At 43.4% G+C, this 26,340-nt stretch overlaps 2 protein-coding genes and 1 long non-coding RNA gene across 5 annotated transcripts in view; 1 reads left to right on the top strand and 2 right to left on the bottom strand.

Annotated features, from left to right (window-relative positions):
• SLC18A2 (solute carrier family 18 member A2) overlaps nucleotides 1-8,107 on the top strand; it is a 25,875-nt gene extending 17,768 nt beyond the window's left edge. For both annotated transcript variants that reach the window (XM_008144349.3, XM_054729294.1), the window contains exons 13-16: nucleotides 3-66; nucleotides 1,973-2,092; nucleotides 2,228-2,361; nucleotides 7,793-8,107. In XM_008144349.3, coding sequence (XP_008142571.2) covers nucleotides 3-66; nucleotides 1,973-2,092; nucleotides 2,228-2,361; nucleotides 7,793-7,894 — 420 coding nt within the window. In that variant the 3' untranslated portion in view covers nucleotides 7,895-8,107. The remainder of the gene's footprint in view (nucleotides 1-2; nucleotides 67-1,972; nucleotides 2,093-2,227; nucleotides 2,362-7,792) is intronic.
• LOC129152072 (uncharacterized) lies at nucleotides 6,687-12,817 on the bottom strand. 2 transcript variants are annotated; one of them, XR_008558821.1, is made up of 3 exons: nucleotides 8,561-12,817; nucleotides 6,883-7,109; nucleotides 6,687-6,785 (listed from the first exon to the last, which is right to left on the bottom strand). It is a non-coding gene; the product is annotated as an uncharacterized LOC129152072 (long non-coding RNA). The 2 variants fall into 2 exon arrangements; XR_008558822.1 differs by lacking the exon at nucleotides 8,561-12,817 and adding an exon at nucleotides 7,958-8,047.
• A 366-nt stretch (nucleotides 12,818-13,183) lies between these two features.
• PDZD8 (PDZ domain containing 8) overlaps nucleotides 13,184-26,340 on the bottom strand; it is a 59,838-nt gene continuing 46,681 nt past the window's right edge. Inside the window, exons 4-5 of the mRNA XM_008144350.3 lie at nucleotides 19,180-19,342; nucleotides 13,184-15,753 (exon numbers count right to left, since the gene is read on the bottom strand). Of these exons, the coding sequence (XP_008142572.2) occupies nucleotides 13,553-15,753; nucleotides 19,180-19,342 (2,364 nt within the window). The 3' untranslated portion in view covers nucleotides 13,184-13,552. The remainder of the gene's footprint in view (nucleotides 15,754-19,179; nucleotides 19,343-26,340) is intronic.

The raw sequence follows: 26,340 nt of genomic DNA on the forward strand, positions 1-26,340 counted from the left end.
AGATTCCTTTTGCAAAAAACATTTATGGACTCATAGCTCCCAACTTCGGAGTTGGTTTCGCAATTGGTAAGTCACAGGAGCCTGGTGCCTCGACTTAAAACGGTCGTTTTTCCCCTTTGCTGAGAAAGATTTCCTCTCACTCGGGCTGAACCTAAACTTTCTAGAAGCGTGAGAGGAGGCTGTGGGCAGCCAAGCCCCAGGACAGCCTGTAGATCGTCCACAGAAAAACGCCTGCTTCCACGCACTAGTCATTCGTTTCCTGAAAGCCAGCGTTTTAAGAAGCTTGGTATCTGCAGAAGCTGACGCGCCACTGGGCAAACCAGAGAGTCCCCCCACGCAGGGCCCTTTGTTTGGGCTCAGACCTGAGAACAGATCTTCTCCCATGAGGCTGGGGGAGCAGGCTTCACGGGTATTTTTGTGAGGTTTGGTCCAGAAAAGGTGGACAGGTGCAGTGGTGACCACCTGTGCTTCAGGAATTTCCACGGGCCAACGAGACGAGTCTTTGCAACGTGAAGAACAATAAATCCTACGTTAGGAAAATCCTGTTAGTATTTTGGATGAACAGTCCACGTTTGTTCCTCCTTTAGAACCTGTAGATCGATCATGATACAAGTAAACGCTGAGTTGATCACAGGGGAAGGCAGGCATTTATTCCTGGGTACAAAGAGAGCGGAGCCGTGGCCGACCCCTCGGACCAGGTTAGGTCCCCTGAGCGTATAGGTGTCCTCTCACGTGCCTTCGTAGCATCGGTCACCATTGGTGATTCATTTTCAACCCTTTGCTTAACGTCCAACTCTCTTGTTCTCCCGTGTCCCCACACCTTGCACGTACTCGGTGATCAGCAAATACCACTGAGTGAAGGGAATGTCCCTCATCCTCCTGCCCCTGGGGCTTGGGGAGGTGAGGGAATGGGTGGTCTGCTGGGGGCATTCACAGATGCTATCTCCCTCGTCAGTCATTGCCAGGCCCATGGGATAGGTGGGGAGCCGATGTTCGGAGAGAGAAGGCATGACCGTACTCACCCAGCCAGGGATTTGAACCCAGAACATGTGCTCTTTTTTTCTTTTTAATATATTTTTATTGATTTCAGAGAGGAAGGGAGAGGGAGAGAGAGATAGAGAAACATCAGTGATGAGAGAGAACCATTGATCGGCTGCCTCCTGCACGCCCCCCACTGGGGATCCAGCCTGCAACCCGGGCTTGTGCCCCAACCAGGAATGGAACCGCGCCTCCTGGTTCATAGGCTGAAGATGAACCACTGAGGCCCGCCGGCTGGGCTGTGTTCTTTCTTTATGCTTCCTGTCCCCGACTGCGCAGGAGACCAGAAACTGTACTAGTGGTCTTGGTGGTGGTAGTGTTTTTCTTGTCTCCCTCCCCTCCAACCCCCCCGCTGCCCCCAGTCATGAGCAAACTTCTTTTGATTTTAGTTCCATGAGTAGGGCCAGATGGTCCCTCAGACTCCTTGTTCTGATTCCTTCTGACCCTGCCCACTGTGTGGGGCCAACGTGTGCATGGAGAGGAGACTGCGTGAGGCGTGTAGGCGTGTCTCCTCGTTGAGGGCAAGGGACGAGTGGACCAGAAACGAGTGAACCGGGGAAACAGCAACAGGAAGCAGGCGGGGGTCCGAGGGCCAGTGAGCAGCAGCCGCTGGCTCTGGAGAATGGGGCAGAGCCACCAGAGGACTGAGTGCCCTCTGTCGGAGGACAGGCCACTTGGACAGTGCGGACGAGGTGAGGCAAGGCAGGGAACAGGCACCTGGCGGCCTGGTCCGGTCCCCGCCTCAGCTGCCTCCCGTCGGTCTTCAGCCAGAGGTGTGTTGTAGGGAGTCTGGCTCAAGACGTGCAGGTGGGGAATTTCGCCAGAAGGGGAGGAGGCAGCAGGGATGTGAGGTTAGGACCCTCCTGACATCTGACATCCATCCCATCTTCCGTGTGAAACCGTTCTCTCTGGACTGTGTTCCCTGGCCCCACAGGCATGGTGGACTCCTCAATGATGCCCATCATGGGCTACCTGGTGGACCTGCGGCACGTGTCCGTCTACGGGAGTGTGTACGCCATTGCAGACGTGGCCTTTTGTATGGGGTACGCTATAGGTAAGGGGTCGGCCTGACAAAGCCACCTTTTGTCTCGGCACGACCGAGAGTGCCTACTGAAAACCATCCGAACCTTCGCGTCTTTCCGTGCCACGGCGTCTGCAGGGAGCTCACCTAATTCTCTGTTTCCTGAAGGTCCTTCCGCCGGCGGGGCAATCGCGAAGGCAATCGGATTTCCGTGGCTCATGAGAATTATTGGAATAATTAATATTCTTTTTGCTCCTCTCTGCTTCTTTCTTCGAAGTCCACCTGCCAAGGAAGAAAAAATGGTGAGAAAGCTTGAGGATGTGTTGAAGTGTTTCTTGATCATTGTAGCACAGTCTTTTGGATCCTTTCTTTTTTTCCCTTTGGAGACTTTAGGTTTTATTTTATTTTTATTTTTTTTATATACTTTTTATTGTTGATAGTATTACAGATGTCTCCTATTTGCCCCTCCCAGCCCCCCCCCCCCCCCCCCCAGGTCTTCACTACCCTATTGCCTGAGTCCATGGGCTGTGCCTGTCAGTATGTAAACTCTTTGGTTTCTCTCTTCTCGCCTCCCCATCCGCACAGTGAGGTCTGTTTCTTAATTCTAAAGTACGTTCCTGCTCCTTTTGGGGAGAACTCTCCAAACATAAATGGTAAGAGTTCCTTTTTAGTTCATACCACAGCGGACAAGCTGCTTCTTTACTGTAACCAAGCGTTATGGTTATCCATGTGGAGAGTAAAATTATTTTTGTACATAGATTAGCAGTCGGTAGGCTCTTTTGTCAGTGAAATATAAACATGGGGTCATTGTCTGTTTCTTGAACATTTGGAAAATAGGGACATCAGCCTGGGCTTACACCCTGCACGTACTCCTTCCTGCACGTACTCCTGCGATCAGCCGTTTCTGGCGCTGTTCGCCCCTCTCCCAGCCCTTGCAGCTCTCAGTGATAGCGACTCAGGCCTCACTGCCTGAGGTTCCGGAGGTGGTTGTGGTGTAGGTAACAGGCCCTTAGGGGGAAATGCTGTATAGGCACCTTCGGGCACACATCTAACGTTGAAATTCCTAATTTTCATGACCGGAATCATGGCCATAGGCAAGATAGAATGTGAAGTATTCCTCTTTTGCATACGTTCAAAGTTCTCAGTTCTGAGTTTGAATTCTGAAATGCTTCAGCCATTTTAACCTTTCTGATGAGCAGTCACAGCTGGAGGTGGTGGTGGTGCTGCTTTGTGAACATCGAATGGTGACAGATGCTCCTCCCGCTAAGAGCAGAGGCCCTCGGGTTAGGGATGGACGGGAGAAAGCAGGCAGGGAGGTGGCATGTGTGATTCATGAATGGATATGACGTTGGCTCGCTCGCGATGTTCTGCGGGGAGCACAGCCCGAGTTCTCCCTGACGGTTGAGCTGAAGTGGATCTGGGTGCTTTGGCTTTTCATGAACTGCCCTTTTATGATTTCCCCCAAACAGCGGATTTAACCCTTTGCACTAGCTTGCTTTTTTTCTCGATTCCTTTATTCTAATGCTAACCGTGTCGAGTCACACTGGACATCCGAGTGCAAAAGGTTAAAGACAGACGCAGACCCTCAAGTTAGGTGCCATGCAGCCTGTATTAGCTTGGGCCATTTTTATTTTTTTTTTTTTTGCATTTATCAATCTGTTCAATATATTTGAAAAATATATCCAGCACTATGCCCTTTATTATCTAGGATTTAACTTGGTCATTTGAAAAATACTTTTATTGATTTCACGGAGGAAGGGAGAGGGAGAGAGAGAGAGCAACATCAATGATAAGAGAGAATCATTGATCGGCTGCCTCCTGCATGCCCCCCACTGGAGATTGAGCCCATAAGCAGCTTTGACCCCCTGGTTCATAGGTCGGTGCCCAACCGCGGAGCCACAGTGGCCTGGCTCACTCCATCACTTTGAATTACTCGTGATTCGTTTGACTCAAAGAAGAGGCATGGAGGTGCTGTGGAAATACTCTGACGGAGGCCCCCCTCTCTCCCTGCCTCTTGCTCAGTCAGCGGCCTCTCCACAGCCCTGTACGGTGGGTCTCTCCGGGACTCCCCTCTTTTCCGGCCTGGTTGTGTAGGTTCCCTTCCCATCTTTGTTTGACGGGCCCCAGCACAGGACTTTGCCCAAATCGGGCTCAGGAAATTCTCAGTGCAGCAAGGATTTGATTAAGGCTAATCACCGCCAAATGCCTCCGTCGCCCGGGAGACTATAAGACTCTTGGGGGAGAGGGAAGGGCTGGCACGGGCCCTGGAGCAGGACTGGCACCTCATAGGGTTGTTGGGGGGATTAAAGGAAAGAATCCCACAGAGGGCTCAGCCCAGGTCTGGCATCCAGGAAGTGCTCAGTCATTCTTGCTCTTACCCCAAACCTCTGACTTCAGTCCCTGTCTCATCCTCCCCGTCTTCCCTCTGTGACGTGAGAGCTTCCTTTTGCTGGTCAGACCCCAGAACGGCCCAGCGGTCTCCCGGCCAAGGCAGCAGACGTTGGTCAGTGGCTGTGGCGTTATCGTTCATTGACAGCCTGATGGCTTATCTGGGGGGCGGGGGGGAAGTGGGGGGGGAGGAAATGGTGAGGTCGGAGGCCCAGCGGGGGTGCGGTGGGAGGTGCCGGCCCAGCTACCGCTCTGAGCCCCGCTGAATGAAGGCTGGCCCCAGGGCTGCTGCTCCTTCCACAGTTCAGCCAAGGCTTTAGTTCATTTAAAAAGAAAAATGCTGCAGGAAATGGGAGAGTCCTCAAAGGCAAAGCAACAAGAATTACAGGCTTCCAGAAAGCCACTTGCGCCGTGAAAGGTCAGAACCCTTCATGAGTGCCCAGCAAGCTGAAGCGTTAAACACTGGAGAAAGAGTGCATCGCGCTGCCCGCCATCGATGCCATCGCATTGGATGCCACTTGACTGGCATGCTGGCAGCAGTGCTGCCTACTCACTGTGGAGACCCATGGCTCCTAAGGTCAAGGGGGAGCGAGGCAGGTCAGGTGGTCGCGGCGGAGAAGGGATTGGTGACCGCCCCTTTGAGTGTCCGCACTCAGGACCTGCACTTACCAATGCGGCGGGGGGGGGGGGGGGGGGGGGGACGGACATGAGAGCGGGAATAAGAAATACAAACCGTAGCAAATAATTGGTTCCTTAGGCCGCATCCTGCTGATGTGTTTGGACTTGGGCTATTCTGTATTGAACGGTCTAATGCTGTCCTCACGGGTCCCAAGTCATACAGTCCTGAGCTGTTGGTGAGCACTTGAGTTTTTCTTCCATTTACTTTACTGGATTTCTGTGGGGTTTTTTGTTGTTGCTGCTAGTTTGTTTTTAATGATCGGTGTTGAGTTAGCAATGCAGGTGAAGAGGAAAACTGTTCACTCAAGTGCCTCAGCCAAGAAAGAAATGTCACACGGCCCTTTGAAGAGGACTGTATTCCCGTTATAAGACAATTAACATCAGCCGCAGCTCTCAGAGCCCCAGTCGGGAACAGCTGCGTCCTGGTGTGGGATTTTCTTTCATTGAAGAATTAGTTTCAAAGACGGGGCATGATTCTTGCATCCCAGGGCTGCCCAGACAGGAAAGCAGGCGGTGTGAGGCTTGGGGCTCTTTCCCTGGGTGGCTCTGGGTTCTCCGCGCATCGACTCATCAAGTCCTTCCCGCTGTCTCGATGCTGCGGGGTGGGCAAGGAGGGGGCCACCGGAAGCTGAAAAGGCTGGGTGTATTCTGTGTATTATAATCTACTTACAGACATGTGTCTCTGCCGGCTAGTGTGGCTCAGTGGTTGAGCATCGTCCCATGGACCAAGAGGTCGCTGGTTCCATTCCAGGCCAGGGCTCATGCCCAGGTTGCAGGCTTGATTCCCAGTAGGGGCCATGCAGGAGGCAGCTGATGGATGTTTCCTCCCATCAATGTTTCTCTCCCTCTTTCCCTCAAACTTCCTCTTTCTAAAATCAATTTTAAAAAAATTTAAAAAAAGAGATGGAGCCCTAGCCAGTTTGGCTCAGTGGATAGGGTGTTGGCCTGTGAACCAAAGGGCCCCGGGTTCGATTCCGGTCAAGAGCATGTACCTCGGTTGCAGGCTCCTCCCCAGCCCAGGCACTGGTCAGGGCTCGTGCAGGAGACAGTCAGTTGATGTGTTTCTCTCACATCGATGTTTCTCTCTGTTTTTCCCTCTCTCTCCCACTCCCTCTAAAAATCAATGGGAAAATATCCTCAGGTGAGGATTAAAAAAAGAAAAAAGAGATGGAGGGCTTAAGCTTTTGGCGGGTGGTGGTGGGCATTAAGCCTTCTGTGCGACAAGGACACATCCACAGGGGAGGATGGTCCTGGTGCACAGTGTCAGTTGCCTCGATTACTTACTTTTAGAAATGGAGCTCTTTATGGAATACATGCATCAATTCACTTGGCAAGAAGCGGAATAAAAAGTGGAGCTGAGTTTGCAGCTGACAGTTGGAGCTGGCAGCCTAACATAGAGGGTCAAGGAAGTCCTTATCTCAGTAGGTCACACAGGCAGATCATTCTAGAATGCTTGGGAAAAGAGAAGTGGGGTGGGCACAGAGCGAAGTCCGAGAAGCTTATCAAATCTGAGGAACGAGAAGTGGGAGGCGTAGCGCACGGACGCCGAGAGAGGCTGCAATGTTTTAATCCACGTCAGTGTGTCCATTGGGGTTTTCAAACGGCACCGGAAGGGGTTAGGAGACTAGTTCATGTGGAAGAAACCTCCGGAAGACATGCCCTGAGGAGAGAATTCCTTTAGTTGGCCCAGTGTCCCCTGCTGTCCTCGCACTCGCGATGGATGGCACCGTGGGCGGCGACGCTGGCTGGACTCACACCTGCCCCGTTCCAGCTGTGCATCGCTGTCAAGGTCTCAGCCTGGACCACCACGCAGGGCCATCAGCCCACCACACGCGATGCTTGTGAAGTTGAGGCATTTCATTGAAGATGCTTCGCGGGGTCCTGGGTGATACACACCAGCTGTGTGGTCAGACTGGGCTTGGTCTGTACATTTTCAGGAATAATGACTCAAGTGCCGGTCAATTGAAGATGAGTGGACCGTTTCCTGTGTTCACAAGAGAAATGTTTTTTAAAAAATTCATACAGTTGAGCACGAGTTGGGCAGCCAGGAACTGGGGAGAGGTGCTGTGAAGTGCGGTTTATGGAAAGAGAAGGGCCATGGGATGTTCTCGCCTCTAGGGCAATCTAAGGGGCTGTAGCCAAGGCCTTAGCACATGGTGAGGGTGGTCCGTGAAGATGGGAATCAGAACCCGGTCCACAGACAAGGGAGACAGTCCAGTCCCTCCGGGACGTCTCTAACACCAGAGCTGGCGTCCTCGGGAGAGAGCGCGTCCTTGTTGAGTGTTGCCCAGTCAAGTCTGCAAACAGGTTGGATGGACCACCCCTCCCCCAATTCCAAGATTCTAAGTATAACTTCCTAAACCTAACCTGCATATGCCTTTCGTCAGAGCTTACCGGGCCCCCCAAATCCACTTAGCGGCCCTGCGGTTAGAATGAAAATACTGCGGAGACCCCTCCTGGTATATCCTATTCCCCGAAATGTTCACCACGTAGAACCCCAGGCTTTCTGGGCCAGGCAGCTTGCAGCTGCACCAAATGACTGGTGAATAGAGGGTGGATCGATCGATCTATACACATACACACACACACACACACAAATCTTAGAAACGGTTAAAACCATCTTTCTGAAACAGGAAGTTAATGTATCTGCCCTTTGCTCTCTTTTAGGCTATTCTCATGGATCACAACTGCACGGTTAAAACAAAAATGTACACTCAGAACAATGTCCAGTCGTACCCGCTAGGTGACGAAGAATCTGAAAGTGACTGAGACCCTCAAAAGTCGTCAGAGCATTTCGCCGTGTGAAGCAGTGTTCCCCGTGCAGTGACTCACCCAGAACCGTCTTAGTCACCCCACACGTCCCTGGTGAAGCAGTGAAACCAGAGGTTACCCTTCCTTTTCCATGGGTATGGTCGATTGCCAACAGCCTTATAAAGAAAAAGCAGCTTTTCTAGGGGTTTGTATAAAGTGTTGAAAACTTTATTTTATGTATTTGATTTTATTAAATATTATACAATATATTTTGACGAAATAGATATAGTGTAAATCTATAAATATTTGAATCCAAATCAGATATAATTTTTTAACTTACATTCACGAACACTTGGGCCAAAAAAAACAAAACCAAACCAAGAAACCACCTTCTATTTTTTCTGAATATTGGTAATGAGGGTTTAAAACGAAAGTACACGTTATCTCCGAGACACTTCCGACAATAAGACACCAGAAGGAAGTCTGAACAACAATCAAGTAAGACAGCGTTTGGTTACGTAGTGACGCCGAGTGTTGAGTTATTCAACTTGTAATTATCATCAATATAAGTATGAGTTAAAAGCTAGTTATCTCCAACGCAGAGGACAAGAACTTGAGGCAGTTACCGTTTGGATTTATCCGTAAAACTTAGCTGGCACTAGTTATCTATATGTAATCACCTACCTGGAAACAGCTGGTTGTAAATTAGATGTTGACATGTCATGTGGTTGGCAGCAAACATTGAAGCCAATGAGGGGGAAAATAGCGAATGTTCTGAAAGCAGAGAAAAGCATCTAAACGAACAGCTCTGAACAACTAGACGCTTCCCTTTAAGATAAATGATTATCTTGAAGAAGGAACATTGAGGGTAGATTATACAACAGTCAAGGTTGTGTAAGCATGGCAAGACATATCAACATCTAGTTCAAGGTTAGCAAATAAAGGAGAAAGGCTAATAGCTGCTATGACATGAACAAAAAAATCAGACTATACATCATCTTTGACCTGTTTGGAGGTCATCCAAGTGTTTAATTTTGAGTTATCTGAAACTGTTCTTTTCTAGACTTCTGAAAGTGGTTCACATCAATGTGAACAATTTTAAATGAAGATGAATGAAATTATGTCTTGAATCGTGTTACGAAACCAGGTAAAAGTAATAGGGTGGTCCAGACACCCCCCCTTTCACGGGCAGGAAAAAAACCAAACATCTGAAAATGTCTCTGTGTTACTGTGTCATCTAGTGCTGTGAGATGTCGTTTCTTTAAGCATGACATTATCGTGCCTTTCCAGTGTAGCAGCAAATACTGTTAGTGAACACTGTCGGTTTACACCAGGTTTTATATGAGATAGGATTGCAGTGGTGATAGTGTGGAATGCCTCAAATACTACTTGTTAGTTCTGTAGTTCTATAATTGTAAATGAAAATCACCTGATGTCGATTTTTCTGTTAGGTTAAAAATTGTTTAACTTGGACGACGAGGAACTAAGTACTATAAGAGGACTCTTCAGCCTTGTAATTCTCTAGGAAAGTCAGCTGATGCTTCCTTTCCGTTTGCTTTCTGAAGCTGTGCTGGGGGCCTGGGAAGGAGCTGCAGCCTGGCTGCCAGGTGCCGTGAATTGGAAGCGCACAAGCTTCCCGCTCGCCGATGCCGGTGGCTTCTGGAAGGTGCTCCAGAGGCGCATGCCCATGGCTCTGAGGCGGTTCTCCACTCCCATTGGGGAGAACCTTCAAAAAGAACGTGCTGCAAATGGGTCCTCTAGCGGGTCCGTGGTTCTCCCCGCCCCGGCACCATATATGTTATTCCTACTTTATTTTTGCCTTGAAGATTGGTCTCTTCAAAAATGACTGGGAAAGGCATGCCTGCTATTGATCCTTAGGGATAACATAAAAGATATGTGGAGTTTTTTAAGAACTGTTTTAGGAGCTAAAGATACCAGTTTTATCTAACAGGAAAAATGGGGAACTGCAGGGTCTTTTATGTGACTAATATTCTGGGGTTAGCCAAGACGGAAAAGAGACTTAAAAAAAAATACTTATGTCTGTCAGAACAAAGAACATAAGCTCTGAGTTTCTTTTTTGAGCAGAGGTGGTTTTATGTGTGTACCTGGCGAACAGATACAAAAACCGTAATGAGGTAGCGATGAAGAGTCAATTCTTCCTTTTGACTGTCAAGTGTGCCTGCCTACGTCATGTTTTAGCTGGTTTACTTAATAAATCTTCTGAACACCACTGTGCCTATTTGTATTCCTTCATAAACCATACGTTATCCTTGGAATCAAGTCCATAAGGTACTGTTCTTGACTGTTGATATTTAATTAAAAACTGTTCTCTGCTTGCAGGCATCAGGTAACTTCCTCTCCAGGTTAGTGAACCATACATTTTGGCTTTGAAAAGTGTTTTAAATTGAAATATGTTAACTAGTCACATGTCGTCAAGTGTGGAAAAATGAAGTTATCCTTGCACCTCGAAAGTTGTATTATTTTCCTGATTGCTGAGAGCCAATACATTTGATAAGAATAACTAAACTATGTGGCCATGTGATACAGTGGGCCTGTGGCCCCAGGTCCTATAAAACTTATGGTGTGCATGTGTGTATCTTTTAGGGGCGAGAGTCTAGTTTTAATCAGCTGTTTAGGGGATCCATGGCTTAAAAAGGATTGAGGGACCACCCCATTTTTAAAAAGAAAGCTATTATCTCAATTTAGAAATAAAGACAAAACATTTTTAGAGTGATTTTAAATTTATTTACTTTTAGGGAACTTAAGATTTTATTATCTTACTATTAATAAGAGCCAAGTATTTTCAAATTGTCTTTCAAAAAATTCAGAGTTACTTAAATTTTGAACCTGACAGTACCCTCAAATATTAAGCTGTTTTCTTTTCTCAAAAGTCACAAGTGGCCACATAGTATCCAACTAGTTCTGATATTAAAGAATGTAGATCTTGCCATTAAGAAATGTAGCATATTAATTCTGATTCCAAAACAGGGCTAAAATGTTGCTCAACTTGAGGGGCTAAATGCCTAACCCAATCATTAAATACCAATGTAGAAAGTACACTTTCACTGGTCTAATTACTAACAGGGAGCAAGGCAAATCCATAAATAAAACAAAAGTAAAACCAGAAGTTAATGCTTTTAGGCAATTTTCAAAATAGCCATTTTGTTTAACACAAATGGACTGTGGAGCTTGTTTGTGTGGCCAGATTATACCAGGCTGTAATTCCAGAGAGAGGCAGCAGTCACCTTTTCAGATGCCATCAAATGAAGATATTCTTTTTTCTGTGGTGGTTTTGCTTTCTTTATTACTTGTTAGCTATTGATAACATAGCATGGCAGCGACATTACATCAGGAATTCAATATAATACAACTGTTTTCATTGAGACCTTACATCTCACTCTCCCCTGGGCAATTTGGGGTGTTCCCGTTGCACTAAAGTGCAACTGTGATGCCCCTACTGCTCCTCCCACTATATATATAATAAAATATTGCACTATGTTAAAGGTATTATTTTATAAATATCATGAGCAGCATTACTGAGCTTTCCCTAACTGTGGTTCTACAGAGTTAAATATTTTAAAGCACGAGCAGATTTTTATGAAACCGAAGTTTTGCGTTACTTCTACAGCCCTTTCGAATGCACCCATTTCAGCAGCATGCTTGGATGTCACCAAAACTTCTGTGGTACGATCCCTAAGCACCAGCCACTTACAGACACTCCACCTCCCAGGTTATGGATGGTAAGTTATTTTTCATAAGATGGAAGTTGGTTATTATATTGGGCAGATTGTTTCAAGCATATGTTACAGATTAACATTTTAGCTTCCGGAGAAATTTGTGTATACAGACTTTTATGGCCGTGTTCGTTTAAAATGCAAGCATGCTTAAATAAAGGGGGGCATACACAGTTATATTTTTGTTACTAACTTGGCCAAGAAAGCATTTTTCCCTAATATTTCACTTAACAGCAGAAGTGAGAATTGGCTATTGATTTGTAAAGAAGTAACTTTCCTTCCTTCGGGAATGTTTTTATGGCCCATATACGTCCTAGCTGTTATTTGAATGGCTTTGTACTGTGCAGAGCACTTGGTTACGCTATTGTTTCCTCACAACAGTCCTGTGAGGTAGACTAAACCTTGTTCGTTCCTACTTTGGAGCTGGGGAAACTGAGACACGGCCCTTTTGTGGCTTGCCGGTGGTCATCCAGTTCCTTCATGGCCAGTGGAAGAGCTTGATCTTAAAACTCTTGTATGGTGTCCTGGACTACAGATGTGGGCCAGAATCCATATTAAAATGCTTTTTTCTGCCAGCCATACAAGCCATCCCATCTAGTTTTAAATTCATGTCAGTTTTACTCCATATCAATTATCATAGTAGTTAGCTACAAAAGGGAAAATTATGCATAGATGTATCTTTTTATAGGCAAATAGAAGGCCAAAACTTTTATGGAATACCAACAGAGGTCATGCTCACGGTTTCCCTGTCATGTGTTACGGGGATCCACACGATGACCAAGTATGAGAGTAGATCTTCCTTTTCAGAGAACTAGTCCCAATTCCTATGTATCTATACTGTCTACTTTTATTTAATTAATTTTATTTTTTTTAATGAATGAAGATAGTCTGAATTACAGAAGCATTCAGAATGGTCACCATTCCTTTAAGCCTGCAGGATGTCAGACAAAACAGTAAATCTATTTTGCATGATTCTTCTCCTTCACAACATTCTCCTGCATTAAAAAAAAAGTTTCTAAAACAAAAACAGCCAAACCAGTTATCAGCACGGACATTTTAAGAACAGTCCTCTGAAACTTTAAATATCCTTGCACATGCTTTATTTCCTATGGGAGAACTGGAGATGAAAATTAATCATAAATGATTAGAACTTCCATTTAAAAGGAAAGCAACATTTTGAAAAATTATATTTCAAAATCCTACTGGTTGCTGTGCAAGCTCTTCAAATCAATCACTATATTCTCACTCTACTTCAACTGCACAAAAGCTTTAGAAAAAAATTTCACAGAGGCATAGGAAGCAAGCAATATATGTAAAGTTGTTTTTTTTTTTTTTACTAAATCAGCATTAACTGACTAAAGCCATAGTGTCTGTTTTCATGTTACATTTGGCAAAAACAAAACAAAAAGCACCCCCCCCCAGGACCCCAAAATAATAAAAATCTCAAGTAGGATGACAAACTTCGTAACACAAAGTAAGATTCAAAAACTGTTCCCTCAATGATTGTTGCTGTCAATTTGGGCATGCAACAATCCGTTATAACCGTGATAGAAATAAAAACATTACAAGGATCTGGACAGTATCCAATTTAACACTAATTCAAAAAAAGAGAAAAAAAAGTAGCACAATGAGACATCAACATACATAAACATGAAAAGTCAGCTTACATAATTCCATAATTAGAAAAAGTTAAAAATAAATTAGTAAAAATAAATTCCAAGTATAAACCCAAAAAGCATAGCTATAAATGCAATCTGAAACAACCAATTTAGTGAGCTGGTCATGTTTTTGCTGGAACAACCTTTTCATTCTTATTAACACAAGCAAGTTAACTGTGGAGAAGCAGGCCAGAGTGCATTATAAGGGAGTTTAGACATGGTTATATCTGTGGTACTTTAGATACTTTCCCCCAATTGCTTGAAAGATTAAATAGATGGGTCTGTTACACAGACTCAGATGGGCCAAATAAGTCATCTGAAATGCTGCTGAATGGCTGAGCGTCTATTAGTTGGGTTATTTCATTATCAAAGTCTTCTTCTGTGTCATCTGTGTACTTGCCTATTTTTTTGGGGTGCTGGTCTAAGGTCAGACTTTCTAAAGATTCGATATCTTCAATGCCTGCTCTGTAGTGGATCATAAGAAGTGTCAAAGCTTGTAGTCTTTCACCTGATTTACCCAAAGCGGCAGAAAGAAGAGATTTTTTCCTTGTATCGGTTGTCTCCTTTTCTTCTCTAACAAGGGAATTGTTATGTTCCAACTCCTGATCAATTTCATTCTGCAGTTTATCCAGCATGAACTCGAGTTTCTGGATCCTCTCCTCTGTCGGCAAGCCCCTGTACAGGTCACGGCCAATTTCTTTAACTGCAATGAAGACGCTGTCATCCAGGCCGCCCTCCTTCCTCACTAACTTGATTCCTGTGCTGTTTCCCCGTTTAGAAGGACTGTTTGGACCACACACCTCTGTGTCGCTGCCTTCATTGTCTGACGTGTTGGGTGTATGTTTTGGTGAAGGTTCTACTAGATCAGTTCCTGCTTCAGAAAGGCGCGTTTTAGAGACTTGACGCAAGTTTAGCAAACGAGAGCTAGTATTGATGATGTGCCTCGTCAAGCCCGTGGTTCTGGTGACGGACTTGCTAACTTCAGCGTCAGTGCGAGCAGACAGGCCCAGGAGGGTCTCCTGTCCTTCCAGCCTGAGGTTTTTCAGGGTCCGGTCTATCCGCCTCTCAGTCGCTCCACAGAGAGGAATCTCAGCGAGACACTTTTCCTGGCATTTTTTATGGCAAACGTAAGCACAGATCATACACTGGGAAGCGGCTTTAGTCCAGACTTTTTTCTTGCAGTAATCGCACCACGTTGGGTTCTGGAACTGAGTGTCCTGGAAACTGTGCTTGTTTTCCGTGACGCCCAGCTGTCCCACTAAGGGCTCCTCTTTCGGCAGGGCAGAAACCTCTTCGACCAAATGCAGTTCTTTTTCTTTCTCCAAGTTGGTAACTAGATGGTGGTCCGCTTCTCCTTCCTTCAGATACTTGAAGTGAATAGTAATGTCACCAAAGCAAAATTTGTCATTGAATCCCTTTTGCACACTCAGATTGCGGAGAGCGGTTCTCGTGACCATGGCCTTGGGTGTTGGGGCTTCCAGTCTGAACTTGGAAAGGTACTCCATGTTTGATGTAGTGAGGCATCCTAAAGCCACCTCTTCCAGTTTCAGGCTCACGTGCCCCAAACAGATGAGCCCCCCCAACTTGAAAGGATCCCTGCACCACAGGGCGATGTTTAAGTACCTGTGGCAGGCTTCTATGTCAAAGCAGCAGCTGGCTCTGGCTCTTGTCCATTTTCCTAGCTTATTACGATAGTGAATTTCTGAAGACTCCCACGTTTGAGGGTCATCCGAACTGTCCTTAGGAGGGCAGGAACTTTCTGAGGTCCAGTCTTTCCCCACTTCTTGCTTTGCTGAAGACTGCTTAGATGCAGCGACATCTTCCATGTGATCCACATGTTTCGCTTGCTTTTCAGCAGGTCTGTCTGCAGGAGGAGGAGGCAGCACCTTTTCTGGCCTTTCAACAAGAACATCTGGTTCCGCCTGACCTGGGGCATCCGCAGAAGGCAAAGGAGCTTTCACTTGCGGTCGTGGTGGCACGGGTGGTTTGAGAGTGGATCCCTGGGTGGGTTTTGACACTTGTGCTGGGTCTGTTGTCTCAGAAGGTTTGGGGGCTAAGGGTTTGTTTCCTTCTTTGGATGGAAGTTTGGGTGGTGGTGGGTGACTTCCTGTCACTAATTTACGATTTAAAACTGGTGATACCGTTCCAAGGGGTCTAACAGAAGGTGTCGTCGGAGTACGTTTGGGACTATGACTTGCCGATTGTGCCTCATCTTTGAACTCATTTTGTGCTCTGACATCACTTGCCAAGTCTTCAAATTCCAAATCCAGGTCTCTACTTTCAGTGTCGACTGCCAACCCCGTGTCCTCTTCATAATTGGGTTGGCACGAGCCTGCCAGAAAGTTTTCTTCCAACTGACTGAAATGATCCTGCAGCGCCGCACTGTGATGCCCCTGGCCAACAGGCCTCTCGTAGTGCACCAGGACGCGGTCGCCGGCCTGCTTGATGAGCTTCAACACCTGCAGTGTAGATGTGATTTTCACACCTGTTGTAAAATTTTGAAAGGGAAACATAAATTACTGCAATGAGAATTACCGAAATTGCTACATGAAATTGCCATTAACTCATGATATTTAACGAAAAATAGGGAAACCTCCAAAATATATGATTGGCTTTTGGATGCATCTGTGTGCTGATTCTCAAACCCTGGATATCCTAGAAAGGTTTACTTATTCAAACCAAATGATGAGATGAAAATCCTTAGGAGGGTGCCAAGCTGGTAACTCCTAATTGCTTCCCATTCCTTCCTACATTTAAGTAACACTATTTCTCAGTTTAAAGTGAGCAGTGACACCTAATAAAAAGGATTTTATTAATGGTTAAACCAGACGTAGAATGATGGGAAAATGATTTTATTGCAGGAAATCCCAAAATATACCAGGGATTACAAGCAATTGGGTCAAAGTAAGAGACTGATGTTTGAAATAAACTGCAAAATACTATATTATGAATAATGTACTCTTTTACAGATTCTTTTTATGAGCTTTAACCATTAAGCTAATCCTTTTCAGGACCAGAAAGAATAAGGAAGGCATAAGTTGCTTTACAGTTAAATAAGTTGGCTACTATCTGTACCTATATTGATAATATCTATCTTAAGTTTTCATTTTACTATTTTCTAATAGGTGCTATATTAAAGTAATTAAAAATTCAAAGGATACAAAAGATGTATACTGAAAAAAATCTCCCTTTCACCTCTATCTCCTAGCAATACTCTTCCTTCCCCAAGGCAATCAGAGCCAGCAGCTTCTAGTATATTCTTCTAGCTAGCGATCTGCTAGGTGTATCATTACAGGCTCTATTTGTTTCCTGCCCTTTCGCTACCCTCCCCAAAACAGTACTTACCCAAGCTATCCCTTTCTGTAGGACTTAGAGAAAGGTGAGACAGGTCTTTGCTTTCCAAAGGTCTTAGGGCCATCCTAAATAAATCAAAGTAACATCAGCCCCATCTAATAACCTGACCGTAGAGTTCCTTAGCCTATATCCTCTCCTACTTCAGCTGCGCAGGTAAGATCTTGCTTTAGACCTGGTCATCACTGGGAACTTGACCACAGCAAATATCTTGCACTTGGAAATGCATTTCTGGCCACAATCTCCTATTTTCCACCTGTGACAATTCTGTCTGCTCACTGAATCTGTTTTGAGGTAATTTCCAGATCTAATCATTCCTCCTTTGCTCTCCTGGCCCAGCTGGTTCTCCTGATAGCACTTGCTTTTCTCCTTGACCTCAGTCTCAAGATTTCAGTGATGTTCACATCAAGATTTTCTATTCTCTTGCCCTGGACCTTTCCTCTTCTACATCTCCCTGCCTTTCTGATTCCCAGCTCGGCTAGCCCCACCACCTCCCCTTTCTGCTCCTGAGATGACTACCTGATCTAGCCCCAAGTTATGCTCTGTCTTCAGCATAGTATTCAGTGCTGCCTTAGCATTCTGTTGAATGGTCTCCAAACAACTGAGTCTCTAAAACACCAGCTTCAAACCTCTCCCAATCCCCTGAAGTCCACCCGTCCTGCTTTTTTCTTCTGTGGATGATATCACCTAATTTACTGAAAAGATAAGAAGTCACCTTTTCTTCCTGCCAGTCATTTTTAGCATTAAGCTATCTCAGAGGAGGGAGTATCCCTTTCGTTGTACTCTGGATCCCACTCTCCCCCTAACCATCTCCTTCAACCCTTTGTTCCATCAATTATCCTTGCTCATACTTTGATTCCCTTCCTCCTGCTTTAAACCCATTTTCATGACACTAACTGGGCTCAGATGATCTCTCCTCTGCTTTTTTGCCACCTAATCTGCCCCTTGTATGCAAACGTTCCCATGGTTTTGTCTGTCATTAGTTTTCTCTGCTTTTGCTCTCCTCCTGGATTATATCCATTTCAGGAATTTTAGCTATCAACTTTTCCTTGGTCTTCCCTCTTGTCTTACATTCCCAACTACCTCTGGGTATCAACACCTTGATGTTTCTTTGACATTACAAAGTCAGTGTAGTTAAAAACCCTCTTTGACCTTCTCATGCTCCTGTCCTCACTACTATGTTAGAATGAATGTGCCACCCTCTGTTCACCTGACACAAATCCAGAGAGTAGACTCCCTACTCAACTGTCAGTTCTGTCAAAGCTCCAGTTCACTTGGTTAATCCTCACCTGAGGATATTTTTTCCCACTGATTTTTAGAGATTTTTAGGAAAGGAGGGAGGGGGGGGAGGGGGAGAGAGAGAGCGAGAGAGAGCGAGAGAGAGCGAGAGAGAGAGAAAGAGAGAAACAAACATCCATGTGAGAGACACATTGATCAGTTACCTCCTGCACACACCCGGACCAGGCCAGGATGAGGTCTGCAACCCAGGTACATGCCCTTGACCAGGAATCAAACTTGGACCTTTTAGTCCGAGGGCCAACACTCCTAACTACCAAACCAAACTGGCCAGGGTGGGATTCCTTTTCTTTTGGAATATTTCTAATATATGCAAAAGTAGAGGAAATAGTAAAATGAACTCCATTATTGAGTTTCAAATATAGCAAACATTTTGTTAATCTTATTTCAACTGTCACCAATCCCATTACTAAATACTTAAAAAATTATTATAGAACCACATAAATGAATTATAGCTATAAAAAATTAATGTATATGACACCTGCCCCTTATTGCAATATATTTTTACAAATGGTAGATATGTTTTTCCACTCAGCATACATTTATAGTGCTTAGATTTATTTTTTATAATATTTACTACTTGTGTAATTAAAAACAAAAACCTTTCAAAAAATAAGAAAAATTTTTTACGCCCTAGTCAGTAGACTCAATGGTTAGAGCATCAGCCTGCACACTGAAGGGTTGCAGGTTCAATTCCCAGTCAAGGGCATGTACCTAGGTTGTAGGTTCGATCCCCAGTTCAGTTGGGGCATGTGTGGGAGGCAACCAATCCATGTGTCTCTTTCACACTGATCTCTCCCCACCGCCTTCTACTCTCTCTAAAAAATCATTGGAAAAAATGTCCTTGGGTGAGGATTAACAAAAAAATAAACACCAAAAAATTAATTTTATCCTGTAGGTAAAACCAAAACATGGTGTGTGAATATTAAAAAATTTATACTGACTTGTGGTTTTCAGATGAGAAAGAGTAACATGTTTATGTCAAACAAGTAACAGCTGAGGTTTATTTTATGGCTTTGCTATCCTAAGTGTCATATGGCATATGTGTTTTAAATTAAATGTTAAGGCTTCCTTCAGATTTTTATAATAAAGTTACTACTTTCTTCCTTTATTTTCCTTTATAAAGTTACTCCTCTCTCCTTTATTTTCATAAGCACATTATAAAAGTAATGTGCTTATGAAAATAAAGGAGAGAGGAGAACTCCCACATGTACTCTCTGCTTTCTCTGTAAATGTAAACCATACTGCATATTAGCATAATTACCTCCAATGGCAATCAATCGGTCTCCTCGCTGAAGATCAGCAAGTGCAGCAGGTGAGTTTGGGGCCACAGTCTCAATGATGACGTGCCCAGCATACCCGTCAGTTGACTGGACAAGACGAAGTGTAAGTCCAACGCTTTGTAAATTCCCCTTAATTAACTCAACCTGTGATAAAGAGAAAAAAATGAAGACATTTAATGGATTCATAGTAGAGAGTGAGGAAACATGCACACACTGAGCGCACTACGGTTGATGCTAACTTTTGTACCACAGTGACTATTACCGACAAATAAAGGAGGAGGAAAATCTTTATTGTGACAGTACACACAACACAGATACATCTCAAAGGTGTACTGAATGAAATGAGTCAAACATAAAAGACGATATACTCTAGGATTCAATTTGTAGTAAATTCTAGAAAAGCAAAATTAAAGTGATAGGAAGCTGATGAATATTTACAAAGGACAAGAGGTTGGGGGGCTGAACATTGAAGGCAAATAGCACAAGTTTTCAAGGTGAAAGAATTCTATACCTTGATTGGGGTGAAGGTTATAAACGGTACACAATTACCAAAATTCACCAACTGCACAGTTAGTGAACTTACTGTATTTAAATTATATCTTATTAAAGCTATTAAAAACAAACCACAAAACCTTGAATATGCCATATTTTGTCTTAAGATACATAAATATACAAGTCACTGCTAAGTCATTCAGATAGCCCTTAGTTTTCCAATATACTTAAACCCTCCACTCCAATGCCAGAGCAACCACCTTTAAACTTTGTTTCTGTTTTTAATTGTTGTAGGGATTAACTTTTTTCCCTCTGGATAACGCATCAGTTCTGAATATATAAAATCTTAAGAGTATCTGTTGACTTCTTACTATAACAGATTAGGATGTTAGCCCATTCTCCTTCCCCCAAATTATAGTAGAGTTACATTGCTGTTTTTAGTTCTTCTGCATCTCTTTATAACTTTAATACCTACATATCCCTATGTCTTATTTCATTAACTATAGACAATATCCCTCTTGATAGTAGGACTTCTATCCTTCCCCTGTCACCTCTTCTCTTTGCACATTCTACTTTCTAAACTCTATCTACCATCAAAGTTGATAGCTATTTTATTTATGTTCTAATTAAGCCATCACGGTAGACTGATTCTAAAGGCTAAAAATGACTAAATATTACTTAAAGCTCATTTTCTGTCTTATATAGCCTTTTGTTTTTCTTGGAGGTTTTGTTTTCTTTCAACAATATAGCTTTCACTTTAAATGCAGGATTTACATAAGTACTGCTTCTGCAGTTAGCTTTCAAATTCATCCATCCATTTGTTTGCATATTAAATTAAGCACCCAGTTGAAGGGAAGTTTTTCCCACCCCCACTCCTACCAAAAAGCAGCCAGTTAATAAGTGTAGAAGGAATGATCAGATTAGAAAAATCACCCCGTCCCCAAAGTTGGAGGGACTGGTTTAGATTTTTTTTAAAAGGCAAAAAAAACCCCAATGTAATGTTTGCATTTTGATGAGATCCTAGTTTAGGGGAAAAGCTACAAAAAACATTTATGGGACATTGGGGGCACTTTAATAGAAACTGAAAATTAGGTGAAATTAGGGAAATATTAATTTTGTTATGTGTGATAACAATTATGTAAAAGTCCTATATTTAGAAGGTTCATACTGAAATATTTAGGGGTGAAGCATAATTTCTACAATCCTTGTCTATGATTTTAGGCAAATGTTAACTTCTCTAAATGTGATTGGTAAAATGAGATATCCATATTAAATGTGGAGCTATGAAAAGGTTCAGTGTTTATTACTATTAGTAAGACAGCACTACTAGTCAAAAATGGGGATGCAAAAAGAAATTTAAAAAGCAATGAACTCAATATACAGCTAAAGAAATGAGGCAAACATGAAATAAACATAAATTAAGGACATTAGAATACTTAAACTATCTTATGTCATTAAAGGATCAAGATTGGAGAGAAGCTAAAATAATTTTATGACTAAAAACTGTCTTATTAGAAAAGACAAAGATGGTGACTAATGTCAACATTCAGTAAGAGAACAGGAGCCAGTTCAAACACACTAGAAGGATAATGAACTCAAACATGGTCTTTACCTCCAAAGAGTAGAGATTATACTAATATTGGTAAATATCTACTTTTCCACAAAATTTTAAGTTTTTATCCCTTTAAAAAGTTTCTCCTGTGCAGTAGACTAAAGACATATCAAATGAAAGGAAAAAGAAGGGGCCATAAAAGAAAACTTTTTATATGGACAAATAAAAGCATAGTAGTAAAGAAAAAATGAACATGAAACAGTATTACATCGTCCTTTGGGTTGCTGATCATGAAATCTTTAGTAAAAGGGTAAGGTGGGGGGAAGGGAATGAAAGTGAAGGCAAAATGTGGTAACAAATAGTGGTATACGCAGAGTATGGATGGGAGGCTTTTAGTCAATCCCAACAATCATCATGTAATAGCTTCCTTTTTCATAAGAAGCCAAATGGATGTTTTTAGGTTCTACGGAAATCTGGGTGCTCCCCTGTTCCAAAAGATAAACTAGGATTAAGGAAAAGTTAACATCTATAGAACTTTTCACTCCAAATCTTTTTATGTTTCTGTTAAAGAATAAAGAAAACCTGATTCCTCAGGGTCCCAAGGAAGGATATAGATTTCTGCCACAGAGGAGGTAATAAAGAGGGTCACAACATCCCTCCCCTTTGAAACAATTATCGGGCGGCTATGTCCATGGAATTTGTCTGGAAGTTTTAGGCCAAGTCCTTCAAGTCCAAATCTATGGCTCTTTAAGTTATATAAACTCCAGGGTCCTGAGGCTGCTCAGAGCACAAGGACCTTACCTTTGTCAGTGTCAGGAGCATCATGGCCAGTATCTAAATATTAGTTAGAATTGTTTCAGAGAACAAGCGATATTCTAAGACTGAAGCACAATGAACCACAGACATGTATGGGTAAGGAACGATGTAATGGGAATTCGGGGGAGTGAAGACTGCCTCTGGGTGAGTGGTCTGGGAAAGGCTTCATGTAAAGGGGACACATATAGGTTATATCTTAAAGCATGAGAAGAATGTGAACAGATAATCTTGGAATTGGGCAAAGTGTGGGATGGGTTAGGAGCAGCTATCATTTCTAGGCCATGGTAATACTGTTAGAGCAGTGGTCGGCAAACTCATTAGTCAACAGAGCCAAATATCAACAGTACAATGATTGAAATTTCTTTAGAGAGCCAAATTTTTTAAACTTAAACTTCTTCTAACGCCACTTCTTCAAAATAGACTCGCCCAGGCCATGGTATTTTGTGGAAGAGCCACACTCAAGGGGGCAGAGAGCCGCATGTGGCTCTCGAGCCGCTGTTTGCCGACCACGGTGTTAGAGCAGAGATGGAGACAAGAGTTCAGGGCATACCTGAAAGTTACAACCATCATGATGATACCAGTTGAAATTTAATGGGAGAGAAAATTCCTATCAAGATTATCAGAGAAGAGCAGCACTTTCACCAAACATCAGAATCCTACATACTCTGATTATCTAATAGATAAAAAGTCCTACAATGTTATCTTTCAATAAATGTATAGTTTGCAAACATCTATTAATACCTATTTGCAATAAACGTTCCTTAAATTTGTACTTTGTGACATGACTGATATTTTATAAGAGAAATGAAGTTGGTAATACTCTACACTTACTATATGTTTACTAAACCGGGCACTAATGTTTGCTAAGCTCTCCTATGATCTTCAGTAGGTTATAGTGGGAACAGCCTTGCTTACATAACACTAGGAGGCCCGGTACACGACATTCGTGCACTCGGGGTGGGGGTGGGGTCGAAGAGGGGCCCTTAGTCCCGCCTGCGCCCTTTCGCAGTCTGGGACTCAGGGGATGTCTGACTGATGGCTTAGGCCCACTCCCCGTCAGTTGGACATCCTTAGCGCTGCCGCAGAGGCGAGCCGCTGTGCTCACCAGCCATCAGCCCAGCTTGTGGCTAAGCAGCACTTCCCCTGTGGGAGCACACTGACCACCATGGGGCAGCTCCTGTGTTAAGCATCTTCCCGCTGGTGGTCAGTGCGCGTCATAGCGACTGGTCATTGTGCCGTTCGGTTGACTTGCATATTACACTTTTATTATATAGGACTAGAGGCCTGGTGCATGAAATTCGTGCATGGGTAGGGTCCTAGGCCTGGCTGGCGATCAAGGCCGATCTGTGGGGCAACTGGCAGGCTCCTGCTGGCATCCGCCTTGGCAGACCTGGCGCCACCCGCTCGCTGGCCCCGTCCCTCGCCGCCAGTCGCTTCCCTCTGCGGGGCGACCGGCAGGGCAATCGGGGGGCCTCCACTGGCACCTGCCTTGGCTGTCCTGGGGCCTACGGGAAGCTCCTGAGTTGAGCGTCTGCCCCCTGGTGGTCAGTGCGCATCATAGCGACCGGTTGTTCCACTGGTCGTTCCCCAGTTTGGTCGATTTGCATATTAGGCTTTTATTATATAGGATGGTTCTGCTCTGCCTCATGAGACGGTCCAGGGGCATACACCTGAGCCAAGCTGGGTCAATCAGACTTCCTTCCCACATGGTGGGGATTTAGATTCAGAGATTCCTTAAACAGAATAGATAAACGCAGCTATAGGCATCTTCTTACAAACTGGGAAGTGGAGAAAGGCATCTGCAGATGAACAAAGCACATACACAGCTAGGAGCAGAAAGGAAAGAGGCCTGACAGGGGTTTGGTCTCTGGTTGCAGTTTGTTTCTAAGGCCTGGCTGCACTCATGCTAAAAGCTATGCAGAGCCTAATCCACACAACCTCAAACAGTGGTCCTGACACCACCCATAGTGCCCATGAAACTACCATGGTATCCTCAGAATAAATATCCCTTTTTTGCTTAAGCTAGTTTTAGTTGGTATCTGTTTCAAACAGGTTCTAGCTTACCAGGCACTGTGTTACAGACTGTTACATACAAAATCTCATTAAACTCAAAGTGCTGTATTTGTCAAACTAGAAAGCTACCAAAACATTATAAAGGTAAAATACACTATAAAGGATGTAAAGTATTTTCTCTGTGGCTTATCCTGTGTCAACTGGCATGAATTTTGTTGAAACCAAAAGGTAGCTTTCTATTGGAGTAAAATTACCATTTCTAGTATTTTTTGATACAACATAGATAAAAAAGTTTATCAATTGTGAAGAATTTCTGACATACTAAGCAGCAATTACAAGAGCCGAACCATGAGTCAATACATACAAGATTGCAGACAGCCTGCATTTAACTTCACCAATAACGTCAGTCACAGGTTAAAAACTTCTAGCTATATGCACATCTATCGTGTGGAGAGCAATTTAGTGAAAACACCAAGATAGCATTTAAGAGCTCTCACACACTCTGACATCCCTTTTAGTCTTTCTTGGACCCAGGTGGGATACCTTATTTTCACCTGGGGAAAAAAAAACATTGATTTTTCAATCCCTTCCTAACATGGACATAATTTTATATAATAGACAAAAAGAGGATGTATTTTAATAACATATCAATATAACTCTTTTACAAACTGTTCTCTCCTATACAAGCTTGTTACATTGAGAAAACAACAACAACAACAACAAAACAAAAAGAACCATTAAATGAAAGACCTGAAATTACTGTGTCCAGGTATACTTTTGAGCATTCTTTCATTAAATAAGTTTCTGAAAAAGATATCATGAGGACTATTTTGGTAGAGTAGTAGGGCAGGGAAGGGAGAAATAACACAGTAATCTGAATACATATGTACCTGACGCCAGTATAAAATTGAACTTTTATCAGTAGGCTTTTAAATGCAGATAACCATTCCCAGTCTTCCTGGCCCATAATGTAAATCAAACTCTTTCCTATCAGAATTCTCAATATATTACAATAAAAAAAAGATGTCCACGACCTTCAGACACATCAGTGTATTCTATAACATCTATCCACAAACTGGTAGCAACATTTTTAGAAAGACCAATGTTGACCTAAGAAACAACACTTTAACGTAACCCATAGCAAAGCTACTAAGAGAGAAAAGTCATGGACAGCAATGCACTACTTCATCCACTCATTCAAATGCTTAGGCACTGTGTGCTGGGTGTGGGAAGTAGAGCTGTGAACACCACAGATGAGCTTCCCTGGCTTCAGCAGGAAAGCTAGGCATGAACAAATAATTATGATAATACTTGTGTGATTTAACAGGAGTCACCTAACATGTATAGAGCAGAGAAGACATTCCTAAAAAATAAATTTAACACTGAAGAATGCACAGTAGAGCTAACACAGCTCTTTTCAGGTGGCCAGGACTGGATGATTTCAGGGCAGTGATGGCCTGGAATAACAGAAGAGCTTCCTATAGGAGCTTCCTTTTTTGAGAAGCATGGTGACACTTTTTTTGAAAAGAGCTGTGTTAGTGCAGTTTCTCTTCTCAGTTTAACCTTGTTATCCTGGGTCTTTGGTCAAAGTAACCAAAACTCTACATGCTAAGTATTTCTAGGTGACTAAAAATCAATGTTTCTGATGGGCTACTGTACAAATCATCTTTACTTCACTTGCTTTGGGACATGGCAATTACATTATGAATATCAAGAACCTAGGCAATTATGGTTAGTGCATTTAAAGATTTATCCCCAAACTTTGAATTACAATGGAGAGATTAAGATTTCTAAAACTAGAACAACTTTTATATTAAACTAGAGGCCCAGTGCACGAAATTCATGCACGGTAGGGTCCCTAGGCCTGGCCGGCGATCAGGGCTGATCAGGGCCTTCTGGCTGCTGGCCGGGGCCTCCCTTCATTCTGCGCTGCCCCCTGGTGGTCAGTGCATGTCATAGCAAGCGACAGAACTCCTGGTCTCCCAGTCGAACTCCCGCAGGGACACTTTGCATATTAGTCTTTTATATATATAGATCTGTACATATTTAGGTCAAGATCAAACACAATAAAGCATGACATAAATTCTTTACATTGGCTAATGGATGAACATTAAATGCTAGAACAGTAGTCTCATTTTTATGAAAACATTTAATAAGATTTAATTATATTTCAAATGTTAAAGTAAGCTTTATTTAAATGTGCTTATTTGACAATTATTGACAAGTTAATTGGAATTCATTTATTATACTTTAACTAGTGTTCCCGCTG

Source organism: Eptesicus fuscus, chromosome 17 (assembly GCF_027574615.1).
Source record: "Eptesicus fuscus isolate TK198812 chromosome 17, DD_ASM_mEF_20220401, whole genome shotgun sequence".
NCBI lineage: Eukaryota > Metazoa > Chordata > Mammalia > Chiroptera > Vespertilionidae > Eptesicus > Eptesicus fuscus.